General features: G+C 41.5%; 1 protein-coding gene across 1 annotated transcript; it reads right to left on the minus strand.

Annotated features, from left to right (window-relative positions):
• Positions 1–3,487: 3,487 nt before the first annotated feature.
• Positions 3,488–27,043, minus strand: LOC310927361 (short transient receptor potential channel 4-like; the record flags this gene model as incomplete). Its single annotated transcript, XM_083889656.1, has 14 exons — positions 3,488–4,078; positions 4,977–5,066; positions 5,332–5,373; positions 5,877–6,071; positions 6,161–6,356; positions 7,245–7,366; positions 7,450–7,650; positions 7,728–7,867; positions 8,600–8,945; positions 17,055–17,255; positions 18,250–18,426; positions 18,968–19,108; positions 24,957–25,175; positions 26,885–27,043. The coding sequence occupies 14 exons, from the start codon at positions 27,041–27,043 to the stop codon at positions 3,488–3,490; spliced, it is 2,820 nt and encodes a 939-aa protein (XP_083745782.1).
• Positions 27,044–27,886: the final 843 nt, after the last annotated feature.

The following is a 27,886-nucleotide window of genomic DNA, read 5'->3' on the forward strand; positions in this document are numbered from 1 at the left end:
GCCTCACATTTCAACATTATTGAAATTGATCAACTTCAACCAACCAAGTTGGTTTTATCAAGTTTTTGGACTTTTTCCGAGCTTAGCGTTAACGTGTACTGCCTTTTCTAGTTATGCGTGCTTTTATTTTAAGCATTCTCTGGAGCAGGATGAGGGAAAGTTTATGATAAAGATGGAGATGACGGGAAAACCACCAAGTCTGGAATAATGTCCAATCCAAAAGTCATTTGTGTTCAGTCTGGAAAACTTCAGCGGTAAATCGCTCGATCTCTGAGAATTTAAATTGCGTAGTGAACTGCGAAGTCATCTTTTTGTCCATATATGTTTATTTTATTTGTTGTTTGTGTTACCGACTTATGGAAAATGTACTTCCCTTGTGGACAAAAAAGATATCTAATCAAAAGGAACGAAAAAAAAAACATCCTCAAAGAAATGTGAGGAATGCAGTTTTTGCAGCCAATGAGATGCATTCAGTGACCCTGGTAAATGTCATCACTTCTGCAAACAGTTCACCAACTAATGCTTGCTGCTGCTGCCACCTTGTGGTAATAGATGGAGGGGAAATGTTTGCAATCATTGGTACAACTTTTTGATATAATCACATATAGTTACATTAACTGGGCAAACTTTTTTTTATAATCAAATCAAATATTCCTGCTGTATAATGATATTGGACGACTCAGCTGTAAATAGAGCTGAGTCGTGGGTTTTTCAAGTGCTGCAACACAGGATGATGGATCTGTTCAGACGAGAGATAAGTTTCCTTGACAGTAGCCTGACTTTATTTTCTCTCATCCGTCCCCATGGGTGACGACTTTCCCCCCCTCATTAATCCTGCGATGTGGATTCACCCTCCACTAAACTCCTGTTCATGCTGCAGCTGCTCTCCTCTCTCCTCATCCCTTCTGCTGTCTTGTTCATCGTTCATCACCTCAGCTTCTCCCCCCCCCCCCCCTTCAACTGTTGCCTCCGTCTCCTTAATGTGCAGCCAAATCTGATACAGCTTCAAAGGAGAATTCATCATGAAGCAGCAGGCTTCCATCACCCAGACGTCGCCCCCCCCACCCCCCGTCCTGTGTTCTGACTTGTGAGCATTAAAAGGTAGATTTCCAAACTGGAGACGTGCAGGTCAGGATTCAGGAATTTCTCATTAGGTGATTTCCTTTGATTTACTCCACAAAATGTGACCACAGGCAGATTATCTGTGCAATAATCCTGAGCCGCTGCACTCTTTTATGTTTCATTGTATGCAGTGAAGGCTGTACATTGAAATAGTTCTACTACTTTCTCATATAGTCTTATTATATTCCTGTTATATATAGATTACATGTGATTAAAATGATACCTTCATATTTGTCACTTTTAAACTCCAGAGTGGAGGCTACCACAGGTGTGAGACATGCAGCAATGTGCAACTTTACCAGTAGATGTCGCTATTTCCCACACACTGTACATTTAAACATTATTTACAGTCATGTATTATGTTCTCATATTTCTTCTATAGATACTTTTATTAACAATCTGTCGCATTTATGCAATAGTTTTACATTAATTTGTACATCACTGTTTAGTTTATTGTTTTCTTGCTGCTGTAACAAGTTAATCTTCTCAACGTGGAACCAATAGTCATCTATAATCTAATTTAATCCAAGTTCCCCTGTATTAACCTTGTGCAAAAACATTAAACATGACATGCTATGATCAGGAGAATAAAATCAGCTTGTTTTGTTAAATAACGACATGAAAAAGCACATTTAATAACACAGATTCACGCGTCTCTAAGTGACCTTTTGCGTGACCTTTCGAAAACAGACCCTGAAAACATACAGTGTGCAAATGACAACACAGTAATTGTACACAAGCAGACGCACAAACTGCATATAATGAGTATCTTATGTGTCTTATTCAGACTAAAGTACTCACATTCTGCTGATAGAGCCTTGTTGTGTGGAAACAAAGGTATCATTCCTATGGTGACACCTCCACCTAGTGTATGAGACATGTCAGTGCAGCCTTCAAGAGTTTTTTATGCATTTCTTCATTGATTTTTTAAAGACATTTGCGAAGTTATGCTTTAAACAAATTTTCATCAAAAAAAACTATTTGTCATTTTTACTTTTATTTTCAAATTTTTTTAATTCATATATAACAATACTAATTATATTTTAACATTAAAAATATGATTTTAGTTCAAATATAATTATCATATACAACATAATACTAATATTACTGAATAAAAACATGCATTTTAACATTGAAAATATCAGTGTAAGCATGTATAAATATGTAAAAAAACAGGTTGAGAGCTTACATTTTTATGTGTTTCTGGACCTGTGACATCTCTGTTCAATCCAGTTGGAAAATCCATCAGAAACCCTGAAGCTCTTCACCTCTGTTTGATCCCACATGGAGCAGTTTCATCACCCGCTGAATATTTCATCTCCGCTCTGTGACTTGTTAATAAATACAGGCCACGAGAGACAGAAACGAGTCATGGAAACGAAATAATCTGCGTTGTCCGTGAGTTAATGGCAGATTTTGAAGACACATAAGATCACGCATGGAAGAATGCAGAATAAAGAGTGAAATGTAAGGTTTATTTCAGTCTCTAGAACATCATTCATACAAACTAACGTTACGTCTAAAGGTACCTTTTTAAAAACAGCAACACTTTTCAAAATAAACAGCTCGTTTTTTTTGTAGAAGTGATAAAACTTGAATAATATGTGGCTTTATATGGTTGATAGGCTGTGTTTATATCATATACCTCATTATTCTTCCCCTGGCAGTCGACCACACTTTACCCTTCCTGTCACAGCTAAATGTACACGCGTCTCTGGCTCATCACCATCCCAAGTGTTTTGCATAGAAAAATATCGAAAGAATTGTTGCATGATCAGAGCTCGACACATCTTTGACGTACTGAAAGCCGGTGTAAAGTGTGCAAAGTGCAGAAACGGACAGAATAAGGCAGAGAATTGGGTCTAAAACAGAACGTTATCTATTGCTGTGGTGAGATAAGGACGGAGGGAGGGAGATAAAGCGGCATTGAGATAAATGGAAATTAAAAAGAGGTAGAGAGAGAACAGTGATGAAGGAGAGGGCACTCGTATAATAATCCGAGTGATGGTTATAGGTTAAAGTTTAAATGCAGTTCACGTGTCAGGAAAGGAGAGGGGAGGGGAAAAAAAGGTTTAATTTTCAGGCCATAATTGCTGTTTAATCGTCTGCAGGGGAAGAGATAAGATGAGATTATCCTGAAATCTAAATCCTTGTGACGTTACCACACAGCTCCATTCACCTTTGCTGCGTTTTAAAACTCTTCAACCAAAGACTTCCCTGAGTCTCCAAAACATCAAAGCTGCTCATTCGTGTAGTAATTATTGGAAAAAGTCTGACTCTATTTCAGCAACATTTCCTGACTTATCTCACGTTGATTGTCACTGAACATTTCTCAGCTACTGGGTCAATGCCGGATCTTTGTCCTTTACTGTTCCTCCTTTTCCTCCAAGCAGCAGTTGGTATTTGAGACTTTCATCTCAATCGCCGCAGCTTCTTCTCCCATTTCAAGCCCTCTCTGACCCTCGTCTGCAGCCACAGCCCGTTTGTCCTGCTCCTCCGCGTCCGAGCCTCCAGACTCCACCGCTTCCTCTGACAAAGAGTACATCCTTCTGGATATGTCTTCCTCACCTGATGTGGCTTCACTGCCACTCCAGTGATGTTTCTGGAAAATTGGAACAAAGTCAGCGATATCTTTGGGGAAGCTTCTCCTCTGGTTTGACTTTTCACCGGGGCTTTTGTCTGGGACCAGGGACAGCAGTCCGTTGGGGAGACCGTTGGAGGCCTCAGGCGGTCTGGGTGAAGCTGTAGAAGTGCCCAGCTTCAGGATGGAGGCGGCGATCTTGAATCTGTTGAGTTTGCCTTTTGCCTGGCTGCTCTGAGGACAAGGGGGATTCAGGAGGGCAAGACTGGAGTCCACGCCGCTGCCGCTGGCCTTTGCCGCCTGGAGGGCGGGCTTCCCTGTCTTCATCATGCCCATCACCTCATAACGGAAACTGGAGATGTCTTGTTTCAGCTCCTGTGAAAAAGAAATAATAAATGATTTTCATATGATTGCTCTCACCAGTCTTTTATTGGTATCTGTGGAGCTTTGCATAGAGAGTCAATTCATTGTCTGTGCTAAATGGATAAAGAGAGACTCATTAGATGATAGAATGATGACACTTTTCTTCAATAACATACAATTAAGTCACCAATTAGTATGTCTGGAAAAGTGTGTCAAATAATTTGTTTTCATAGTCTCACGCTAAACCATTTATATGTCCTTGAGGCAAGGGCTCACTTTGCTTTACCCAGGTCACCATCTTGCACCGCCATGTTTCTACAGCAGTGTTTTATGCTTTCAGGCTACACAAGCATCCTTTTTGATGATGTGACGGCCACCACAGTTCCCTGATGTGCTTGAGAAAGGCAGCTGCGATTCGTCCATCCGTGACAATCTGCAGTCTCCACCACTAGATGGCACTAATTCTTACATTCTGGACCTGATCTCCAAACCACAGCTGATAAATGAGACAGAATCGAAGCCAAAGGTTCTATACTTGTGTTTGTTAAAAACAATCAGGTATTAACACAACTTAATCATGAATAAACCAAGGAACACAGTGGAAACACAACACTCTTTTTTAAATTACTGTCACTACAGTTGCCTAGTTACATGTCCACTGGGATGTGCAACATTATAATTCAATATAAGTAATTTTTAGCCAGACTGTTGTTTGAAATGTATGAATCCAATTACATTAGGAGGGAAGAGTTATCGCTTTTAAATGCTCCAATGTGTTCACCTGCTCATATAAGGTACCAAAAATGATACACATTCCTTGTGGAGAGAACCCTGTGAATACATCTATGTATGCGATCTATTGTCAAAACACAGATATTGATTCATATTTCCATGTAGAACGCGATTTTACCTTGAAGTTCTCTTCAGTCAGACCTTCCTCTGTCTTGGCATCTCTGATCATGGCAGCCACGTAACGCTTCACCAGGTTCCTCAGCACCTCCTACAACATTTGCACAAAATGGCAAAAATTAAAAATGACAGTTTTATTCAAATTGTGCTCACAGTCAGTCACGAAGAAGTTGTTTCCGGCGAGAGTTACAATAATGAGGAGCACAACAATAACCCCCTGCAGATGAGGACAAAACACCGTACAGGGAATAGTGATGAGCAGCCCACTGAATTTTTGTGTTAGACAAAACACTATTGACTGACTGGAAAAGAACACACACACAAGCTCATGTTGCTTTGAAAGAGACTACATTTACCTGATACTGATGGTTTACTCTCAGATTCTCCGCCGCTCGCCTCTGCACGGTGAGTGAGTTAGAAGAAGAGTTTGAGATGAAAGAAAAGACAAGAACATGTCTTTTAGCAACCTGTTCTTTTCTGTCTGCGGCTCAAAACTTTCTCAACGCTTTTATTATCTGGAAAAACACAAACCTAATTCCACCAGTTAGGGCTACAAAGAAAGCATTACTCTTTTGAACAGATCAATCATTGTCTCTATGTAATGTCAATGGAAAATGTTTCAAACTTTTACTGATTTATCTCAGCAGCAGTTGAAAACAAACTGTATATTATTTATTTTTCAGACAAATGGGAAAACCCTGACATTTGAAAAGTCCTTAATATTTGCTTAGTCACAGAATCATTGACTCATGACTGATTGTTTCAGCTCTACCATTGCAAAACATATCACATATTAATCACGGATCATAAAATATACCATATATTTTTCCTCTCCAACCAAACCACTCATCATGTTTCACTGCAAACCTCATTACTGAGAAGTGTCTGACAGCAGACTTACTCCGAGAGATCCGAAGCTTTCCGGCCGCTTGGAATTCGTCCTCTTGCACACTTGCTTCTTAATCCAACACACGAGGTACAAGAATGATTTGGGGCTGGGGATGATGTTGAACGGGGCTGGCAGAGTGGCTCCCTCTTCAAAGTAGCTCATCCACAGCTTCGTTCTGGCAAATTTCCACTCGATGTCGGCGTGGTCCTGAAAACAGGGACGGCAGAGAACATGTTATACTGTACACACACACACGCACACACGTGTGTTTATTTTTGGTTTGCGTCTGCGCTCACAGCGATGTGCTGGTAGGAGTTGTTCATCATGGCGATGAGCATGTTCAGGAGGACGACCAGCGAGATGATGTTGTAGGTGCCGAACATGGTGGCGCCGACGAACTCCGTGAACTGGTGGTCCGCGTCCACGTTGGTCACGTACAAGCTGATCAGGCCAAAGATTGACCAGAAGAGAGACTGAAGTGTCTCGAATAACCTGAAGGAAGGAAAGAAAACAAAAGGTACAATATACCTCCATGATAATCCATCCATCCATCCATTATCTACCGCTTTATCCTCAATCGGAGGGTTGTGGGGGGTGCTGACATAGGTGTGGTACGCCCTGGACAGCTCGCCAGTCCATCTCAGGGCCACACATAGAGACAAACAACCATTCACTCACACTCTCACACCTACGGTGAATTTAGAGTGACCAATTCACCTAATCCCCAAATCTGCATGCTTTTGGACTGTGGGAGGAAGCCGGAGAACCCGGAGAAAACCCAGGCCAAGGCCCTTGTTCCAACCGGGGCTCGAACCGAGGGACTCCATGATAATATGAAGGAAAATGAAAACTAAAAACAAGCCTTTAGGGGCTTGGAAATCGGCATTCTCCTGTGAGTGAATTTAACATTCAAAAGGCCAAATACATGACCTTGACATTTAACTACAACACCTGATTACTAAAATAAAACCAGTTCATCCATTCCTCTAATTTGAATGAATTCCATCATGGCCTATTCCGAGATGTAACATTCACAAGGCAAAATATTTGTCTTTTGAGGATAACGTTAAGATTTTTGAACACCCAAAATCTCATCAGTTCATCCTTGAGTGAATGCGAGTGTTTGTGCCAAATTGGAGAAAATCCCCTCATGGCGCTCCTGAGTTATCTCATTATGACGGATGGAAGGACAGATGGACAACCAGACAATTCACTGCCTCTGGCCATGGCTGCTGCCAGCGCAGAGGAATACAAACCTTCCTCTTACCCATGGGTTTATAATAGGCTGCTGATAAATCAGATTCTCTTTGCCACTTAATTTGAACAACAGCACACATCTACTCAACATGTTCAAGCGGGTTTCTAATGGTGTGAACTCACGTAGAGAAAGCGTTATTCTGCTCCACACAGCGGATGCCCTTGCATTTTCCCTTCTCATCTGAAGCCTTGGTCTCATAGTAGAAGTACAACTGGTTCAGTCCATTAGCGAAGGCTAACAAGACCTGCGGATAAGCAAATATGGGATCAAGTACGCATGTGTCTTCCCCGAGCTCCAGCTTCACGTGCAAACACTGCGCGTGCTTACCAAACAGTAGATGAAGAGGAACTTGAGGATGTCCAGCAGCATTCGCCCGAGCGAGATCTGCAGTGGCCCCAGATGAGAGTTGGCGGTGAAGAGCGAGATCAGACGCAGGGAACTGAAAATGTTTGCGATGGCGAACACTGCCTCAGCCACCAGTGTTGGGTGCCACATTTCCCACTGGTTTCTCGGTTTACTGCCGCTGTACTGAACGGGGGAAGACGGACAACATGAGAACACACTCGCCCTGATGATCCTGCCGCCATTCATAGATAAGTGGTTACCTTTGTGTAGGCTACAATCTTGAGGGAAATGGTGGCCAGGTATAACGAATTCATGACAAAGTCCATGAGGTTCCACCAGTCATGGACATAGTCTTGGAAACCGCCGTCCCACATTTGCTTGATTTCTGCCCAGATGAATCCTAGAAACAGACAGGGATTTGTTTTCATCGTCTGCCAAGAACAGAACAATGCTTCTGGCAGGTTCAGCAGAATAATAGGTCTTTTGTTATTCCGGGCATTTAGATTATTTACTGTATCGACACATTTAAGGTGAGTGGGAGATGAAGATGAGCGCTGAAACTCCCCAGACTGAGTCATCACTTCGACAGATCAGATCTCTGCAATGGTTGCTTTATTTAGAGGAATAAATGCCTTTGCACTCCAGACACACTTTTTCTGTCTTGTCATACTGACATGTAGCTTCAGGCGATATGTATGTGTGTGTAAGACAGTTTGAAAACACCCTAAAGTCTGTCCTGATATGAGGTAATACAGTTTCTGCTCCAGAATCGAGTCTTCTTCACTGTTGGCTGTATCATTTTTCTGCCCGTCATTGCAAGATGGTGACTCCATCTTTTGCATCCTTGATGATTTATTCTCTTAATTGTGTTGTGCGTGATGCCCTCATATAATACTTTTGAAGGTTAAAAATATAATAAACTCAAACTTGAGGCCATAGAGGTGTTTTAAAATTGCTACAGCTCTGTTTGCAGGGCTGATTTGTCTTCTTCAAGGTCACTTGAGACTCATGAGTATCATTTTAAATAAATCCGCTCACTGCAAAACAGTGATGAATAGCGTGATCCTGCAAAAGCGAAGATTTTTAAATTATCTTCCTTGACCTTGGTGTCATTTTCATGCACTTTACTCACCCAGAACCCAGGGCAGGATCATCCACTCCACTGTCGTCGGCGCAGGGCCCTGCCTGTCCTGTCTGTCCTGCTCTGTGGTGACGATGTGCTGGGAGGCGAGGAGCAGCAGGAACAGGAAAGTCAAATATGACGACGTGTGGCAGATGAACTTGATGAAGGGCTTACGGATGAAGAGGCCGTAGCGGCTCTTCGGGGCGACGAGGTAGCAGATGGCAAACATGGGGTAGAGGAGGCCGATGAAGACGCAGGTGAAGAACTTCCCTGCCCAGTGTCGCCGCCTCCAGCCGGGGAACTCGTCGTACCACCGCGACGCCAACAGCTGCTGGCAGTTTGGCTGAGCAACAAACTAGAAAAGGAAATAGAAGGAGGAAAGAGTTGTACTTAAAGCTGTCATGAGGAATTTTTGCTGCTGATGTTTTTGAGAACAGAAATTCTTTTTTTTGCTGCGTCCTCCATCTGAAAATGGACTCTGTCAAGCAATACTATCAGACCTAAGGGAGCGTTTGTGTGTACACAGTGGCAGACTGCTGACTAACCAGATTTTCACAATGGACACAGTACAGTTTGAACTCCTGGAGATTAAAATAGATGACTAAAGAGAAGCTTTGATGGTCTAATTTAAGGCATGGCTGCAGCGTGTAAGCCTGCTGAGACAGCATCCTCTGCCTGAGGCTGTGTAGTAGTTTAATAATATAATAAACGCTCTGATTACGCACAGCAATTAGCATCAGTGGTAAATTCCAGGTCCGATCATCCAAACAGAAAAAGTGCTGGGTTGATTATTTATTAATTTATTTTAATCGAGGCTACTACAGACTTGTGACCTGCTACCTGGCCGTAAAAGCTGGAGAACACCATGGCTCTGCCTTCCTTCTGTCTCATTCTAATGTACGTCAAACCCGTGGAGGCAAAAGAAAATGGGGCTGCGTCTCGTCTCTTGAGGCCACAGCACAGACTTTTCTTGTTAAATGGCTCATGTCGGGCTTTTTCCCTATTTCACTTTGCTATTTAGGAGTGTGTCAGACATCTGCAGAGGCTCTATTTTCGAGGTGTTTTGTTTGATTTCGGTTTAGATTGTTTTATATTCAGTTAAGTGGGGAAATCCCGTTTGTTTGTTTCGACCAGGATGTCCGTCCACTTCAGATGACAGCTTTGCATTTGCAGTGAATAAATCAGATCCTCTCCCTGTGTGAATATGGCGCTTCATCGAAAGCAGATGTTTTAAAAAAGCTTCAAGCATAGCATGCGTAAAACATTGACGCTCTGTTGTTCTGTGGTGATGTCGATGCCTTTTTGAAACCAAGCGAGCAGGGATGACACAACATCGATGCTCTGACACTGCAGCTGTGTAACGAGATACTCTCAACCCGTGGTGATAATGAAAAATCTGTGTCGCACTGCTTTTTTTTGACGCAATCATGCACGGTGCTGTAAAAATTTCACGTCATTTTATCGGAGTGATATCGGAGTCAAAGTGTTGACCGGCTCCAGAGGGTGCCGATTTAAAAAAAAAAACAAAAAAAAAAACTCTGCAGCCGTGTTACCATGGGAACCAGAGATCCCTATGTGCATCCAGGACCGGAGCAGAATGGCTCATATTTCCATATGGATGAGTGGAGAAGAAGAGCACACCTTCCTTTCCTTTCTCCAAATGAAACAGAGGGAATTAAGATATTCGGGACGATAAAGGACTTTGTGTCACCAGCAAACTGTGATGATGGATTAAAGAATGAAGAGGGAAGGAAATAAAAGAACTGCTGATTTTCTCCTTTCATTTCACTACTTAAGAATAAAGAAAACATCAAATGTCATTAAGTTGCATCCGAAGTTTGAAGCAGAACAGTCGGTCCAGGTTTAGTCTTACACTGAAAGCTATTGTTTTAAAAATCAACAGCAGCTACATGGAAGGAATTGCCCACAGGCATTTTAACTTGCTGTAAATGATGCATTCATCGTCACGCTTTCAAATAAAAAGCCTTGTCGGGACATTATGTCAAACTAATGATGCCAAACAAAAGGTACACAAGCTGCCTAATGTTTTACCTTAATCACTGCGGCACATTAAAAACTGACACTGATGCCAGTGAGGTCACAAATTAGAACAATTAACATTATGAAATGAAGTTGTGGTAATAAATCGTCTGCAAATTCTACACAACATGCAGTGTTGTGCTTTGGACACCGTCAAAGGTTAGAATGAGTGATGCAAATATTTCAGCAATTTCCAAGAAGGTGTAGCTTTGAACCCTATATCAGCTCATGTGGAGGGTAAAGCAGCAGACAATGGATGGACATAACTCATTCTCCTCTCTCCCCCACCAGCTCAATGGGAGCATCCCAGGACTGAGCTTTCTTTTCTTATCAGCCTCTTCCTGTCTGCTGTTGACATACCACTGCCCCGGCAAACCACTCCAACAAAAAGATGGCTCATGCCACCCCAGAGAAAGTCTCGAGGAGCGACCCCCTGCACTCTAAAATCCCACAATCTTATTATTATTAACCTCATGGCCCAAGAACAGTAATCACAGCCAACCAAGGTGTGCAGCACACACTCTGTGAATCACTGTTATTGAGGATAAATTGCCTGGCTCAAGTTTTAAATCAATGTTTCATCCTCTGCTCATCATACGAATTCCCATTTTAAAAACCTCTGCCCAAACATGCCCGACACGGGCTCTTGTGACGCATCCTCCCTTTCTCTTTGACACAAATTACAAGTCACTTCTGCTCAGCAGCAGTTAAGTGACTTGTTCCAGCAGTGTGGAAACAAATCATTCCAGGTCTCAAGTCCATTTGTGAAAGTGTCTCTCACCTTTCTTTCGGCTGCTAAAACAAAATAAAGCCAAGAAAGCGGGAAAGCGAGAGCAAGAGCTGATGTTTTGACCAAAATAAAAGTCTACTCTCACTCACACACATACACTGACAACCCAATACATGCAGCTGCTTTGTAAAACTCTTTACTGGTGTAAGACCAACAACAATAAAGTCTGTGCTTCAAAAATAAAAGCCAATCATTTATACACATGTACAGATTTTTGGTCATTTTTTAAAAACTATTTGACACGATCTGATGTTCTTTTTTCAAAAAAACAAAAAAAATTTTTTTTAGATACCCTAATTTATTTATTTTTTTATCTCACAATTTTGTCCAGCCATATTATTTTGACTCGTTCATTATGCATTCAAGTGGTGATTTTTCCTTAGATTTGACTCTTATTTTATTTGGTTCATTTGACCTCTTTTAATACTTTTAATCGCCTTTAAGTCTGCCGTTGTGTACGCAACGTGTTCTATGAATAAAACTGTGTGGTCTTGATTTCTGTGGGGTCATCTATCTGAACATCGTTTCACTTTCTGAGATCATAAGAGTTTACCATGCATGCATGTAAGAATTAGTCGACAGCCTTTGTAGAATAGAAAGAAAGAGTGTCTCTATAGTGAATTCATTCATCCATCTATTATCTACACTGCAAGTCATGAGGGAAGATGGCGTCAATCCCAGCTGACAGTGAGTGTGATCACACAAGACACACTTTCACACACACACATTCGCAACTACGATCAATTCAGGTCTCACTCTCTGTCGCCTGTCTGTCACCTTTCATCTAACATCGATTTAAAAAAACAAACAAAAAAACGGAGTTAATGTGACGAGGTGGTGCTGAAATGTCTATTTTCAAAGTGAGTCAGAATCGGTGCAACTTCTATCAACACAGCCTGAGGTCTAACTTTGGTAGTAAATGGAACCAGTTATTATTTTAATGATTTAAATGCAAATACACTTATGAATGCATATTTAATCCACTGAGCTGGGAATGAATGGTGTTGTTTAAGAAATCTGCAATTGTGAACACTGGAGACTCACTTATGGAGACAGATATTGGCCGCAAATGCAGAAAACCACTGAGGTGCTAATGGTCTTTCACTACATAACACTTACTCATGCTAGGCCGATTCCATCTCCGTTTAAATGAAATATATTTTACTGCAGTTTTTATGTGATATCACAAGGGGGCAACGTCAAACTACAGCATGTAAAACTGATCGTTTCCCTAGGCGCCTGTAATCATTTCAAATACTAAAGAGACAGTCTGTTTTTTTTTTTTTTGTTAGTGAAATGAGGGTAAGCCACTGTTAAACCCTCAGGATGATGAAGGGGCTAAACTGCAAATGATGCTACTGATCATATTTATCTGATTTTGACCTCCCACTGCATCAAAAGCAGCGACTGCTCTGTTCGCTAAGCTCTTCAGATGCTCGAGCCTGTGGAGATTTCTCCTCAGCCCGTTTTAAATTGGCTTTATAAACCCTGAGAGCACAGCATCAGCCAAACTGGAACACACATACAGATGAAAGGATAAAGACAGAAACACCAACAGGCATGTGCAACCCACCCACTCTTTCTCTCACAGGGTTTGCACAGCACAGACACTGCATTGACTTCCATCAATTTGGACAGCCGAACCAAAGCGATATCCTTAGACCAGGTTTTGGTCTCCATGAGGACTATTGGCCAGAACATGTCTAAAATGGGTAACAAACACAGGTACGCACACATACGCAGTGAACAGGGACACAAACCGGTTCGACATTACTCACTGGAACACTCAATCAATAGCCATGACCTTAACACACACACACACACATATGAGTGGCAAACAAATTACAGCTTTAGTGTTTGTCTGCGATTCTGAAGAAAGCGATGAGAGGTGATCACACCATGTGCTGAACATAACAAGCCCTTCACTTTGCGAAAAATACATTAGCCTTTCCAGACCATCAAAGCGCCCACTTAACCATCAGCCACACCAGGAGTAAAAAGCTCGTCTGGTTTAAAGATCATCTGTCACATCTGCACAAAGCAATCTGTGTAACTACCTCAGTGTGTGTGTGTGCGTGTATGTGTGTCAATTTGCACAGAACAGATTTTTCTCAATTCTGCGGGGACGACATGAAACGGTGTTGGAGTGTTCAAACATGTCCAAAGCAAATTCTCATTTAAAGTAACAAATACTAGTACTTCTACTACTACTACTAATCCATTGTCTTTATTTCAGAGTTAAACCTTTAACACCGAGCACAGACGGCCACTTTTTGCATTACCGTAATGACACAACGGTTTGTGCCATGGGATAAATTATTCCAACTGTTTCTGGAGGCTGAGAAGTCGCACGTCAAAGCTAACATGTTGGTTATTACGGTAATTCCACTCGCGCTGTTGCAGAAAGCTGCCCAATCACTCAGTGTCTGTGTTACCAGGGGAAGAGAGGGCTGGAAAAACGCCTGTACATAGTTTCCATTCAACGCATACTGTTCGAAATCTGGTGTTCATGTACAGCTAAATTTTTTTGTTAAATTGTTAATACACTATTTTAACATGCAGTACATTGCAAATAACTGACAGTTATTCTGGAAAAATGTGCAAAAGCACCTATTGTGGGATTTTTTCTGCCCCTTTTATGGTTAAAATAAGAAAAAAAAAATATGAGGCTTAGGTGTTATCTAACAATATGTGTTCGACAATAGAGCAATAAGACAATAAATATACTAACTAACACACATTTTAAATATATACAATTTGAATGCAGAGTAAATGTTACCAGATGGAGAAATTTAAAGTATAAATGCCGGTTTATGCCTTTATGTAACATTTATATACAATCCTATTTCTCTGCTTAATAACTAAAATCAATGAATGCAGAGAGATGATTATTATTTAACTCTTTTCAAAAAAACATCAACCTCTTCTCTTGTGAGATGGTGTTTAAAGAGTCACTTTACAAGCATTAGAAAAGTAAATGAGAGGATAAAAAAAAGATCTTCTAGGAGGTTATCTAATTGAAAAAAGCTTCCGCATTAGTGACAAAGAGCAATGGTTTTTAGAAGAGGGTTTTTTTCACACTATAATGATGACTAATACACACACAGGCTGAAAGACAGAGCATTTCCAGCAGAATAACTTTACCTTGAAATCACCGCTAACTAGTCAAATTAGCTGAGTCGGACATTTATCATTTGGAAAGGGCAGCTGGGAGGATTGTTACCCACATCACGGGACACCGTCCTCCATCAAAGTCCGCAGGCAATCGATGGGTGTTATAGATGCTGCAGAGGAGCATGCTGGGACATCGGCTGTATAATTTAAACGCACCCGGGGAGATGCGATGTGCAGAAGGGACAGTGGTGGCGATAGAAGGGGATGTTTGATGTTTGACAGTGTGCGCGCACTGAAAGATCAACTTTTTTTTTTTTTATTCCCAAGAGCAGAAAAGGTTGATTGACAACATGTTCGCCTGCTCTTTAATGACTCAACATCTGCAAAACCACGTCACGTCAGGCGTAAGGACTGGATGAAGAGACAGACAGTCAGAGCTCACTGCAAAAGTCTCCGGAGACATAAGTGACTGCTTTCTCATCCTTTACCTTTGAATTCAGCACAACTGAGTGTTGCAATGTCACTTCAACCCGACGAAGCACGAAATAAAGGATTTATTTCTGTTTTATTTACTGTCTCTTTCCAGATTTTCAATAAATTATTCAGCTCAACAAACACACATTTTTGTTCAGTTTGTTTCAATCTGATTGAAGTGCATGACTAGTGCAGAACTCATTCAATATGTGCCTGTTTTTGTGTGTGTTTTTGTTGTCTTTAAATGGTCATTGTTACTATTACACAACAGCAGTGTGTAAAGGAATGGAAGTGCCTGGTTTAGTGATATACCTATCACATTTCTCCTGATATCTCTTATATTTCTTATCCAGAGAACTTCAAACTTAACACTGCACACACTGTTGCCCTTGGCCAGTCACCTGTTAAGTTTGACGCCTGTCAAGTCACTCCTTGGACAGTTATGCGATTAAAGGCCAGACAGACGTCCCTTGCATTTTGCAATTTTTAGCGGAAAGATCACTATTTTATGTTGCTCGCAGATTTTGGAATTCAAGCTTCCCTCTGTGCATAATCTGTCAAAGCTGCCAAAGCAAATGCAGAAAAAAATCCTTCCCCAAACGAGTGCCTGGCAACAAAAAGAGGAGATCCTGACACACATCTAAATGTTGTTAAACAGATCCATAAGTGCTGAGCTTGATGTTGCAAAGGTTTCCTTGCCAGGCAAACACACAAAGAATGAAGTCATGTGGCTCTAAAGTCGCTAAAGTAGTAAACAATGCAGACGGGAAAAAAAAAAAGAGTATTGAAACAGCATTAAACAAAACCAATCCATTACATTTCTGAAATTGTGTTATTATAAAATGAAAAGTGAAGGCAGCGTGAATCATGACAACAACAAAAAGCACACACCGCAACAAAATGAGTCAATAATTGTGAATTTGTGGAGAAAGATGTTGCAGAATATTTAAAACTCCATTAAAAACAGAAGAAATGTGAAAGTAACAGGAGAATAAGCCGAAGGTTTTGATGTTGGTGTGAAACGTTGGAATCTGATGGTGATACGACAGCTAAAACTGCAGAATGCAATAATAATAATAAAGAAAACAATGTTTAAAGGTGCCATATGTAAGAATGTGGCCAAAAACGGTTACTACATCCAAATTCAAAATACCGAGGTCTTTTAGGTTTCGTTTTCTGACCTAACTGGCAACCCATGGTTGCTCGGCAGCTGAGACTTCACTGACTGCAATGATTGGTAGACGGCTGTAGGTGGCGCCACATGCCAACACATGATTTCAAAACAAAAACATGATTTGCAGTCTGCAAAATATTTTTTTTAATGCAAATATTTTGTCTGTACTGTTGTTGTTGGTGAGTTCAGTTTGTTATATGAACATTATTCCTGAGTCTCTGTGACATATTAGGAGGATTTTATGGCCAGTTGCTTTAGATTTGTTACATAATGCACCTTTAAATGCTAACTAAAAAGTGCTGCTAAAAAGGTGATATCTGACTGACTCTGTCCGACCTCACTTGTCTTTTCCACTGTTTTCATCCGTATTGATGTATGATCCAACGGCACTAAAGTGGTTGTAAAAATTTAAAGTGGTTAACACAAGGCTGATAAATGACCGTTCCTGAAACACAGCATTTCCCCGGGGCACCAGGCTGAAAGGTTTGTATTAAGAACAGCTGATTACATTAGTCAACAGCAATGACAATCTTATGAAAAGATCCTATAAATAGCCAGATATAGAGAACTGCAGTGACGCCTAACAAGACCTGACGTCATTACCTTGCTATCAAAAGCTTCACTATTTCAGTGTCTCGTCATAAAATGAGACAGTGGTGGGGGAAAGTATTGTTTGTGGCGCCCGAGGTTCTTTGAAAACAAATATATCTACTTCTGGCATTCTGTTCCTACCCATTCACCAAACTTCCATAGAGCATAGGACATAAAGAGGCATCATTCTCGCTCCTATGGGTCAATGAGCTGAGCCCAGAATGATTTAAAAGTTAAGTTATATTGTATTGCTTCAATTTCATGCACTGTTTCATATTTACCTCTTTTTGGTGGTACTTGATAGCCAGCTTGAGTCTCGCCAGGTCATTGTTGCTCTCCTCCTCCAATATGTTGGTATCGTCTCTGTAGTTGAGGATCATCTCCAGCTCTCTGGAGCTCCGCGTCTGGTCCAGGAGGTCCTTGGCGAACTGCTTACACTGCTGTGACAGCTCCTCGTACTCTGATTTAAACTCATTCTCCACCTTGAAAAAAAAAAAAGACACGGAGCACAGAAGTCCCTAAACAGCAAGAAGAACTTGGCAGCTGAGACATAAACCATGAGAATCTCAGAGTGCAGGTTTGTCTTGAAAGCAATGTTCCTAAATCAAACCTCAGCTTGGAACTGTTTTGTGCCAAGAGGCTTTTTACAAACCCACCACCTGCATGAGTTAGGGTGAATTCCAATTATTTGCTTAATCTCAAAAATGCGCGCTCCCTCTAGTGCTGTCCCGATTCTCAGAAATGAAGTTGAGGGGCAAGTTTAAGGGCTGTATCGCCAGCCTTGGGAGCAAGGGCTACCCAGAATGCTTTGCGTGTTTTCAAATAACAAAGATGGCGCCGAAGGCAGCAAAGCGAGTACGCTACAAATGTAGTATTTTCTTTGTTAATAGAGATATAAAAATGATGAAAACCATTGTATTATCTTAGTTTAGGCCCATATTATGGATTACTGACGTCATTGTTGCGTAACATTTATTTTTATTTTACGATATTTTGTCAATAGCCGGCCGGTGCGGACTAGCGATCGTTTGCTATGGTTTACTTTTCAATAAGCCGTGGTGTGTGGTAACTGTCAGCTGAATATGTCCGTGGTTGTGGTATTTGTATGAGTATCATCTTATAACTAACTGACAACCTAATAACTTGACTGACAAACAGATCGTAATAAATAATCGTGACGTAAATGTGTTCTTCTTCTTCTTTTTTGGAGTTGACGGACTGGACGCAGCTTTGGCGTTATTCTGCCCCCTACAGTCTGAAGACGTATCTACAGTTAAGGGGTGTCCCATTTCTAAGTGACAAAATAACCCTCAACACTTGGTTTTGAGGGCCAGTTAAGATTAAGGGTTGAGCTTTGAGGGTTAAGATAGGAATTGGAATTGGCCCTTAGTTTCCATGCCTTCTATATAAAATCCTAATCTAGCTACCTAAAAAACTGCCAAACAAGTGGCTGACCTCCACTCTGTGCTGCCTCACCTTGCTGAGCTCCTGCAGCTCCCAGCTGAGCCTGAACGCGGTGAGGAACGGGTCCTCGCTGGAGAGCGCGATCAGCGAGGGACTCGACAGCGCCTTGTAGATGTTGAGGCGAGAGCGCGAGTGCCGCAAACTGTCCACGTCCGAGCTGGACACGCACTCCACACAGTTGCAGCGCACCTGCGACATCAAACACAGCATGAGCTTTATCCACCTTTAGCATTTTGATATTTCAATATATACTCAACAAATGAGACCCAATGTCAAATATTGTATGATATGGATCTTACAATAAGGCGAGAATAGTGTTCACTCAAAATTAAGCATCATATAAGTAGTACACTCTTAGAAATAAAAGGGATAAGTTGAACCATATAAGGTTCTTCGGCTTGTCCTCATAGGAGAACCCTTTTTGGCTCCAGGTAGAACCTTTTTATCAAGGTTCCACCAAGAACCCTTTTTAAACCCTTTTATCAGGAAAGGGGTTTTCTCTGGATCAAAATGGTTCTTACTGGAACCATTAGTGTTACCAAGAACCCTTCAGAAGCAAATGGTTCCAGATAGAACCTCCGCCCTTGTAGAAGGACACTTTTGGAACCCTTGTTTCTAAGAGTGTACACATTTATTCCCTGAACAGTTGCTGACATTTTGGTGATACACTGTTTTCATGCTGCCACAAAATACAAACACAAAACCAATTATGGGCGCTTGGTTTACCGACCTCATGTGGCTGTGGTACAGACACACCTTTCTGCACCAGAAGCTTGATAATTTCATAGTTGTTGGTGTGTGCAGCCAGAATGATGGGAGTGATGTCAGGGGTGAAGTCAGAGAACTGCTTGTCCAATAAGATAGGAGGAACCTGTGAAAGCAGAGGAGCAAAGAAACGCTTGAATCACACGTACTTTGCACTCAATGAAGCCCTCGATGCACAACGTCTGACCTTGGTATGGTGCTGTAAGTATTGCCAATTTACACTCATCTGAGTGTTCGTTCTCTGCACTCGGAGCCTGAAAAAGTCTCTGCTCACTTCAGAGTGCAGCTCAGAGAGCTTTTACAGTGACTTTAAAAGGAAGACGCAGGAGGACAGGAAACGCTTGTGCAGTTTGGGGGAGTGAAAACAGATCAAAGTTGCAGACAAAATGGCATCCATACCCAGACCACAGTAAACAGGTGTCAGTGTGGTAAAAATATTGAACACATTACAGAGCAAATCATTACAAACGAAGCTCCTTGCACCTGATCCTCTTATCACCTCCTCCAGCTCGGCCCTTTAACTCATCCCATGTCTTTCAGAGGCGGCTACAGGCGGCAGAGAGATGAGCTTAACATTTTTTTTTATTTTTTAATTGAAAGCACATTATCTGATTCTGTGCTGTGGGCGCGAGAGACAAGAAAGACAGGACGCTCAAAGAAGGGCTGAAGGATAACTAGTGAACGGAGGGAGAGGTCAGGCAAATTATTTTGGTATTTCGATTCACGTTATAGTTGCAATTCTGTTTTTTTTTTGCCATATTTTAGGACTTGTGTATGTACGGTTATATCTACGTTATGTGTGTGTTAAAACCATAGGTGTATAATAACTCTTGGTAAGTTAGCTGTTGAGCTAAAAGCTGGATTTCTGTCGGTGCTTGAAATTTAATGATGTGTTTAAAAAGTAGCCTAATTGAGCTTTCGATTAAATGCTTGAAAAGCTTAAAAATAGTGACTGTACTTTGCGATATGTTGAACTCATTAGATGGAGGAATACAAATCCAAGTGCAATAATATATCTTTTTTTGTCATAGAAATCATAATCATTCTGCGTATGTATGATTTTAGCTTTACGACAGCTGTAAGGTGCTGGAAAATGGATGTTGAAAGTGCTTTAAAAGTGTAAAGTTGATCCAAATAAATAAATCATATGAAATCCTTTGGGAACAAGAGGCTCTTTTAGCCTCTGAACATGAACACACACTCTGGCTGACGAGAGCGGGTCAGATTTAAAGTGACTGGGAAATGCTGATGACACAAACCTTGGGAGAGTAGAGATGTCAGCTAAGTCTGTTTTATCCTCACCCACACAGTCTTGAGGTCTAATCAGGAAAAAAAAAAGAAATCACTGGTGTGGGTGGACTAGAGGTGTGAAAGAGAAGGAACTCTCCGAAACTGCACAACCAAGGAAGCTGAGGAAATAGAATCTAAAGGTTGAAGGATAGTAGCTGTGCAACAGATACTGTGGAGGATTTAAAAACAACGAGTAGTATTGGCCTTGTAGGGGGAAAGCACACAAACCCATACCTACTCTCGGCTTATTCGAAGTAAACAGTCCTTTAAAAAAGTCAAGTAGGACCAATTCTCCAGAGAGCACCTGCAGTATGTCTGTACAACATTGAGTGGTGATCAATGGAATTTATTGTACTTTCTTCAAATGTTTAAGTCTGAACCAAAAAAAGTGGACTGACCACTTTTACAAAAGGAAATGCACGGACCTTGCAGTCTGTATTCTGGTTTAATTTCATCCATATATATATATATATATATATATATATATGTATGTATTTATATATATATAGCACATCCTTCTTGAAGCGTGCAGAAATACTTAATGGGGTAATACCAGTCATGGGATGGGGAGCAGTGTAGCGGTGACAAATTGAAAGATAATGCAAAGATGATTTCCATTTCTAGGAGCGTAACATAAGCAATATTTCAAGCAGGTTGACAGAAAACGAGGAGGATAATTCAACAAAACAATGTGCACCTCTTAATTTCTTTTTTCAACCTGGACCCATGTTCCGAGCTCATCTCGAACTTTTAGTCAATACTTATGAGCTCCTTTTCCACTAACATGTCCATGAACTTTTATCACAGAGAAATGATTTAGTTGGGGAAAAACTTCCTGGTGTAATCTGTCACTGTCAATCGTCACTGTCCGCCTGTCATACATACTATGTATCTATGTCTATGCTGCTTTAAGGCGTGCGTTGACCGTAAACTACATTTCCCATATTGCATGGCGATTGCGTTGCCCGCAAAGTGACAGCATTCCACCACTAGATGGCAGTGTATCATTGTATATGTATCACGCGACGAGAGAAATTGAGATTGAGCCTCCGATCGCAGCAGAATGTGTTCAGAAAAGCCACAACCAAAAACGGTGAGGCAGTGAAAGCTCGCTTTATTGTGGCTGAAGAAATCGCGGGTACGTTTTTGAAGCAGTGCATGCTGCAGGTGTGTGACCAGGTCTGCCCCGACCAGATACAGACTCTTAAAACTGTTAGTTTGTCAAGAAACATCATTGTGGACCGCGTTACATCTATAATGCATCGTATTTGTAACTTGAATAAGTAATAAATACAGAAAGTCATTAAGTTAAGAGGGTTAAAGGTGAGTTACTGGCTTAAACCGCTGCAAAATGTGTTCCACCAATCAGCGCCCTTCAGTACATAGCCCCGTCTCTCCAGAGTTCCTGGTAATCTGAAAAGTCCCTGGTCGCGAGTAGGTACTTCTGTGAGTGAAAGTTATTTCTGTGGAAACACGATGAGCTTTTTCAAAATCTTGGGTAAATGAGAAGAGAAAAAAAACGTTTCCTTTTAAGAGGAACATTATCACAACCTCCTCCACCGTTGCCATTTTTTAAAAAACTTTATTGCATAAAAACCATGGCGATGTGCAAGATGCATGTCAGCATGTGGGCCGAGATAGTTACATCATTTGAAAACAGACTCGTCTCTTTCTGCGCGTGAGAGCAGCTTTAATGAGAACAAGCTGTGCCATCAATATGTGGATAATTCATTCATCTTATCTGGAAACGCCAAATCGCCCCAAACATCACAAGTGACAGTTCAAGCTGTCGCTTGTTCTAAAAACGACTTGGCTTCAAAGGCGTCTATTATAGGTACAAACAGAAATAGAATCAGCGAGGCTCTCCAGGGAACAAAGTGCCTCAACAATTGTTATCAAGGACCCTGATTCATTTTCTCAAAAATGTTTCATCATGTATTTACTGCACCCCGAAGTCATTTCATCATGTGGACATTAGCTCCTACTCCCAGAGGCATCGCAGTGCTGCAGGAACCAAAACAGTGTCAGGGAGCAGAGAGTGTGAGCGTTGTCATATTTTGCAGAGGAGGGTGATCTAATAAGCTATATGCTCTGTTCTCCGTGTGGGAGGAGGAGGGGCATCAAATGGTCGACATCAAACAGCCTTGGCCCGTGCCCAAGCAATGGAGCATGAGTGCTACTCGGCTGCTAGATGTGCAGCTATGATAATAGCGGAGAAAGGAAAACGGAATTGTGTCCCTCTTCCTGGTGTAATGCATGTCTGTTCTGATGCGTTCGCCATCAGCATATTGATTAAATATACAACATTAGCATCTGCTGCGGGTGAGACTCCGCAGTGTTTGCTATTGCTTTTGTTTTCACCGTGCCCCCGTTTTAAAGCCTCCCCTCTGGTTTTACATCAAACACATCTGGATGAAGCAGCTACAAAATGTGACAGCAAAGCCATTTTTTTTTTTTTTTGAATGACACTGCGAAAAAAAGAAGCTCCAGGTCCTTGTGGATTCACTGCAGACGTGATAACGCCTGTTTATGCTCTGCAGCGTTACATGTGGGAAGATGAGGGATTCCCTTACATAACTATCCGTATGTAGGTTGCACAGTAACCTAAAACCAATATGGAAAAATATGGACTATGAAAAAGACAGAAAGACGAAAAAGGAGGAGACACAAACGCACCCACAGGCTTTTTCTAATTAAGAAAAACTGAGCTCCAGTGTTTGTGCAGGATGCATATCTAGACTCTGCAGATAATGCATTAAGCTACTTACAAATGCCAGCACTCCTGGGTGGAAAACAAATAATCCACTACAGTTGCAAGATTCTTACAAACACATCATTCAGACAGCTGGAGAAATAGAAAAAATAATAATACAAACAATTCCAGCAAAGCATAAAATGGAACTCATTAAAACACACTTTTCCCAGGCAGCGTTTTTAATACAATCATTGAGCTTCTCTTGGGGAGACTTGGTAACACTGGACTGAGCTATTTTCACAATCTACCCATGTGATGGGGAAAGGCACTATCTTAGAAGGACATTAGGTAAAGAGGCAATGCAGCAGCTGATATGTCAAATCCCAAACTATCTCTTGAGCTTGTTTTTTTTTTTGTTCCATCATTCACTTCAAAGCAGCAACACGAGCAGCAATAACACCATCTTTCCCCCAAAAAACATTCGAGCATTACTGTTGATGGGCAGAAAAGAGGATGAACACGTGTTCCGGTGCGTGCGCAGAACATGTGTGACAGGAGAGAGTAGATGCAAAGAAAACTCTCCTGGAGTGGAACACAATCAGTGCAGAGAGCGCCAGTTGGAAATAAATGAGACTGTTTGTTTCCAATTCCAGTAATTAAAGCAATATAACAAGCACCTCTAGAGGGGTTTGTTTGTGAACTTCATCGACCACATGAGGGCCGCGAGGCTGCTGGTGCCAATCCCAGCAGACGTATGGCGAAAGGTGGCGTACAAGCTTTATTTTTGTTTGGATTAAAGGTCAGGAACATCTGTGGCATCTACAATTTCAATCATTCAAGTATGAACTGTAATAGAAATAGAAATAGAAATAAAAGTGCAAAGTAGAACCATATAGGGTTCTTTGGCTTGTCCTCATAGGAGAACCCTTTTTGGTTCCGGGTAGAACCTTTTTATAAACATTCCACCTGGAACCCTGAGTGTTACCAAGAACCGTTTTAAAACCCTTTATTCAGGAAAGGGGTTTTAAAGGGTTCTCTGGATCAAAATGGTTCTTACTGGAACCATTAGTGTTACCAAGAACGCTTGAAAAACAAATGGTTCCAGGTAGAACCACAGCCCTTGTAGAATAACACTTTTGGAACCCATATTTCAAGGAGCATGAAGACTCTCAGTTGTTAATATGGCCGCTAAAAGAAAACACACATGGAATACGCCATGTAACCAGGCCTAAAAGAGTTTCAATAATATAATATTGATGTTTTTCATGTACTTGGATGAGACTAAACACTAACACTGCAGTAAGAGGTGTCAGTTTTATGTAATCATGCTTGTAGACTGTCAAAATCATGCTGAGCCGTGACGCATGAACTCAAAACTGTATGGACGCATTTATAGTGAACACTGTCATTTGTTAACACGGGTGGTTGTTTGCTTGGTTGTTCGCTGGCTCACATTTTCAATCTACAGGAGAGTTTTTCTGATGCAGAACATGAGCGTGTTGGGTTAAGAGGCCAAGAAACGTGTTTTTGCGCCCGGCAAAATTTCATCACGTCTTTGAGCTGAAGGGAACATTTTGTGCCAATTGCCAAACTCCCACGAGACCTTCTCGGATTGACAAGATTGGGACAGCTGGACGGACAGACAAGCTGAAGACATAATAGCGCCTCTGGCCACTGCTGTCACTGGTGTGGAAGCATAACAATATATGAGGTTTATTACTTGTGTCTGTACAGCACCATGTTTGTTGGACAAAAGACGGAATTCCTTTAACAAAAAAAGTACAAAAAAAAAACAGGCTGATGCAATTTAGTTGTGTGGGAAAAGTGAAAGAAACTGAATGTTCTTCTTTTGTTTCCTGTCCCCTTCTATTACCCGAGCCTTGTCAGCAGCTCACTGATGCCCCACAGCCTCATGAATAAAGCACTCCTAAATTGAAAGTACTTCCATTCCCCTCCGCTGCTTCCTCACCTGCATTCCACCACTGGGTTTCTTGTGGTTGAGCAGCAGCTCCACAGCTCCCACCACTTCCTTGCGGATTGCGTGCAGCAGGGCATCGCCGACATAGACGCAGAAGCTCAGCAAGAGTTCGATAATTTCAAGGTTCTCGTTCTCTATGGCAATCAGCAGAGCGGTGCGGCCCAGAGGGTCGATGCAGTTGATGTTGATCTTGAAGTAGATCTCCGCTTCCTGAGGAAAATAAGGCCGTGATTGGATGGCAAGGGTTTGTTTTTTTTAAAGAGCCACAACAACAACATTACTGATAAGAAGAAAAAATAACCACATTGATTTTTTTTCTCCACACGTTGTTTTGAGATCTCAGCAACGATGATAGCGATGCGACCAGTTTTACACATCGAAGCGTGCAGATCAGAGTGAGTGCTGCTGCTTATCTGTGCAGAATGTGCCAAATTGTACCCAATTATGTCACTTGAGTAATCGTCAACTGAGCCTGAAGACCTCACGCTGGAATTAAATAAATCTGCATGGGGACTGCCCAATTTTCCCTATTTCTACTTGAGGCTGCTGCCGACATGCACCTGAATATTCAGCTAATCTCTCTCAAATGGGTCTGATTCAGATGAGGAGGCAGCGTAGGGTAAAATCAATGGGACAATATCTGGTGTAGTTGCTTAGACTCTGATTATATTGTTTTATTTAATGGCCCGGGCCGTGATGGCTAAACAATTAAGCATTTTCAGATGGAAATTTGAGACAAAGCAATTAGCAAATCGCAAGGCTGCAATTTATTTGATGTTTTCTTCATTGTCCTTTGTATAGCACTGTTCATACAGGGCAACTAAATGTGCTACGGGCACAGAAATACATTAAGAAAATCACAGAATAAAAGCAAGACATTAAAATGACATTAATATGAAAATCATCATTCAAATCACGAGAGCTAAAGGTGTGATTTGCCGATACAAAGTGCATTTAAAAGACAAGAATGAATTGATAACTCAGAGAAAAAAGCTGCAGTAAATAATAATGTTTTCAGGCCTGATTTAAATGAGCAGATTCAGGTATTCAGGACATTTGTTGTTGTTCCACAGGTGATTTTGTCTGGTTCTGCATCTGGGACAGACACAGTAAACCTGTCCCTGGTGATCTTAGCGCTCTGGATGCTTCATAGGGAACTCATAAGTCTAGGATGTATTTTGGTCCAAGACCATTCAGTGCTTTGTAGACCAAGAGAGACAGTGTAGTGATCTGAGGATTGTGTGATGTGACATACAAGATGTTGGAAACAGTGTATTATTTAAGTTCTCATTCATACACTGGATACAACTATAATATACAGTAGAATAGTTTGATTGTGTGTCATTTATTAAAGGCATAAATCACTGTAGCTTGACTTTAAAACAACTATTTTTCCCCACATCACTGAATCACCTCTCCGTGCATCTTTGACATATATTTGGCATATACCATTTCTGTCAGACAAATCAGGAGCTGTGATATATTATTTGCAGCACCGTCCGTCTTCATATCGACAGGCTAATTCAGTCCCTAAGTGTCATCTGTCATTGTCACAGAACATTGCCCGTGCTTTGCTGTATTGACTTGTTAACTTCATTTAACATTGTAGGCACCCAAAGTGCACAGTATAGTGTGTGTGTGTGTGTGTGTGCTGAAGAACTAACGCTTATCAAGGTAAATAGAAGTACCAGATGTTTCTGAAAATGAGGAGAATGAGAAACGTTGTGGCTGCACATGGAGCCAATCAATCTCCTAATCCTTTTTAAATCAAAGCAATTAGATTAAGGATTTAATATCCATCCATAATTTAGTGTTTCAGTGGCTGCATTCATTCATCCACTCACCAATCGAATTATCAATTTTCCATATTTATAGCTGCTCTCTCTCTCTCACACAAACACACTGTCTTGCATACACACCTCCAGGGCGTGTTTGACACTGGCATAGTCGCCCTTCTCCACAGCTCCGAGATAGGCTTTCTCCAAAGGCGACAGCTCCGACTCGGCCCGCACAATCCTTAGTGGGATGCGGTCCCGATACGAGGAGCTGTCAGTGCGCCGATAGTAAAGCTGTGACATCTCCCCGGGCTTCAGCTCACCAGCACAGTGCTCACACTGCTACAGCTGCTGCCAGGTACGGGGACTTCACACTGGAGGGGACAGAGATGATGGCATTATACCAGGGAAGAAGGTACCTGTTGTTGTTAGTGGTGACTTTTACAAAGAAACACAAGAGCAGTGGGTGAAGGAGAATGTGTCCAATTTGTAAATTGGACATAAGTGTAAGAAAACTTTGTGTTTACTGGTCATAGTTTGCATAAAAGTTTCAGTGTGACCCAGTTATCACTTAAATACAGTAACAACATGTTCATTTGTATGGTAATAATTTCAAAATAAGGAAGTAATATCAAGGTATCCATCCATCCATCCATTATCTACCGCTTTATCCTCCACCAGAGGGCCTATCTCAGCTGATTTGGCGATAGGCGGGGTACGTCCTGGACACTTCGCCAGTCCATCACAGGGCCACATTTAGAGACAAACAACCATTCACTCACACTCACTCTCACACCTACGGTCAATTTAGAGTGACCAATTCAACTAATCCCCATATCGCATGTTTTTGGACTGTGGGAGGAAGCCGGAGAACCCGGAGGAAACCCACGCACATACGGGGAGAACATGCAAACTCCTTGCAGAAAGGCCCTTGTTCCGAAGTTGTTCCAAACGGGGCTCGAACCCAGGAACCCGGGTCTTCTTGCTGCAAAGGCAAGAGTGCTAACCACAACCGTGGGCCACCGTTATATCAAGGTAATCATGTTTAATTTCTAATATAATGTTCAGCTCGGTAGCAACAATGGTAAAATGCGGAGATATGACAATAATTCTGCATTATTTCCAGGTAATAGCTATTGTTATTAC

The sequence above is a fragment of the Microchirus variegatus genome, assembly GCF_963457635.1.
Source record: "Microchirus variegatus genome assembly, chromosome: 5".
NCBI classification, from domain to species: Eukaryota; Metazoa; Chordata; class Actinopteri; order Pleuronectiformes; family Soleidae; genus Microchirus; species Microchirus variegatus.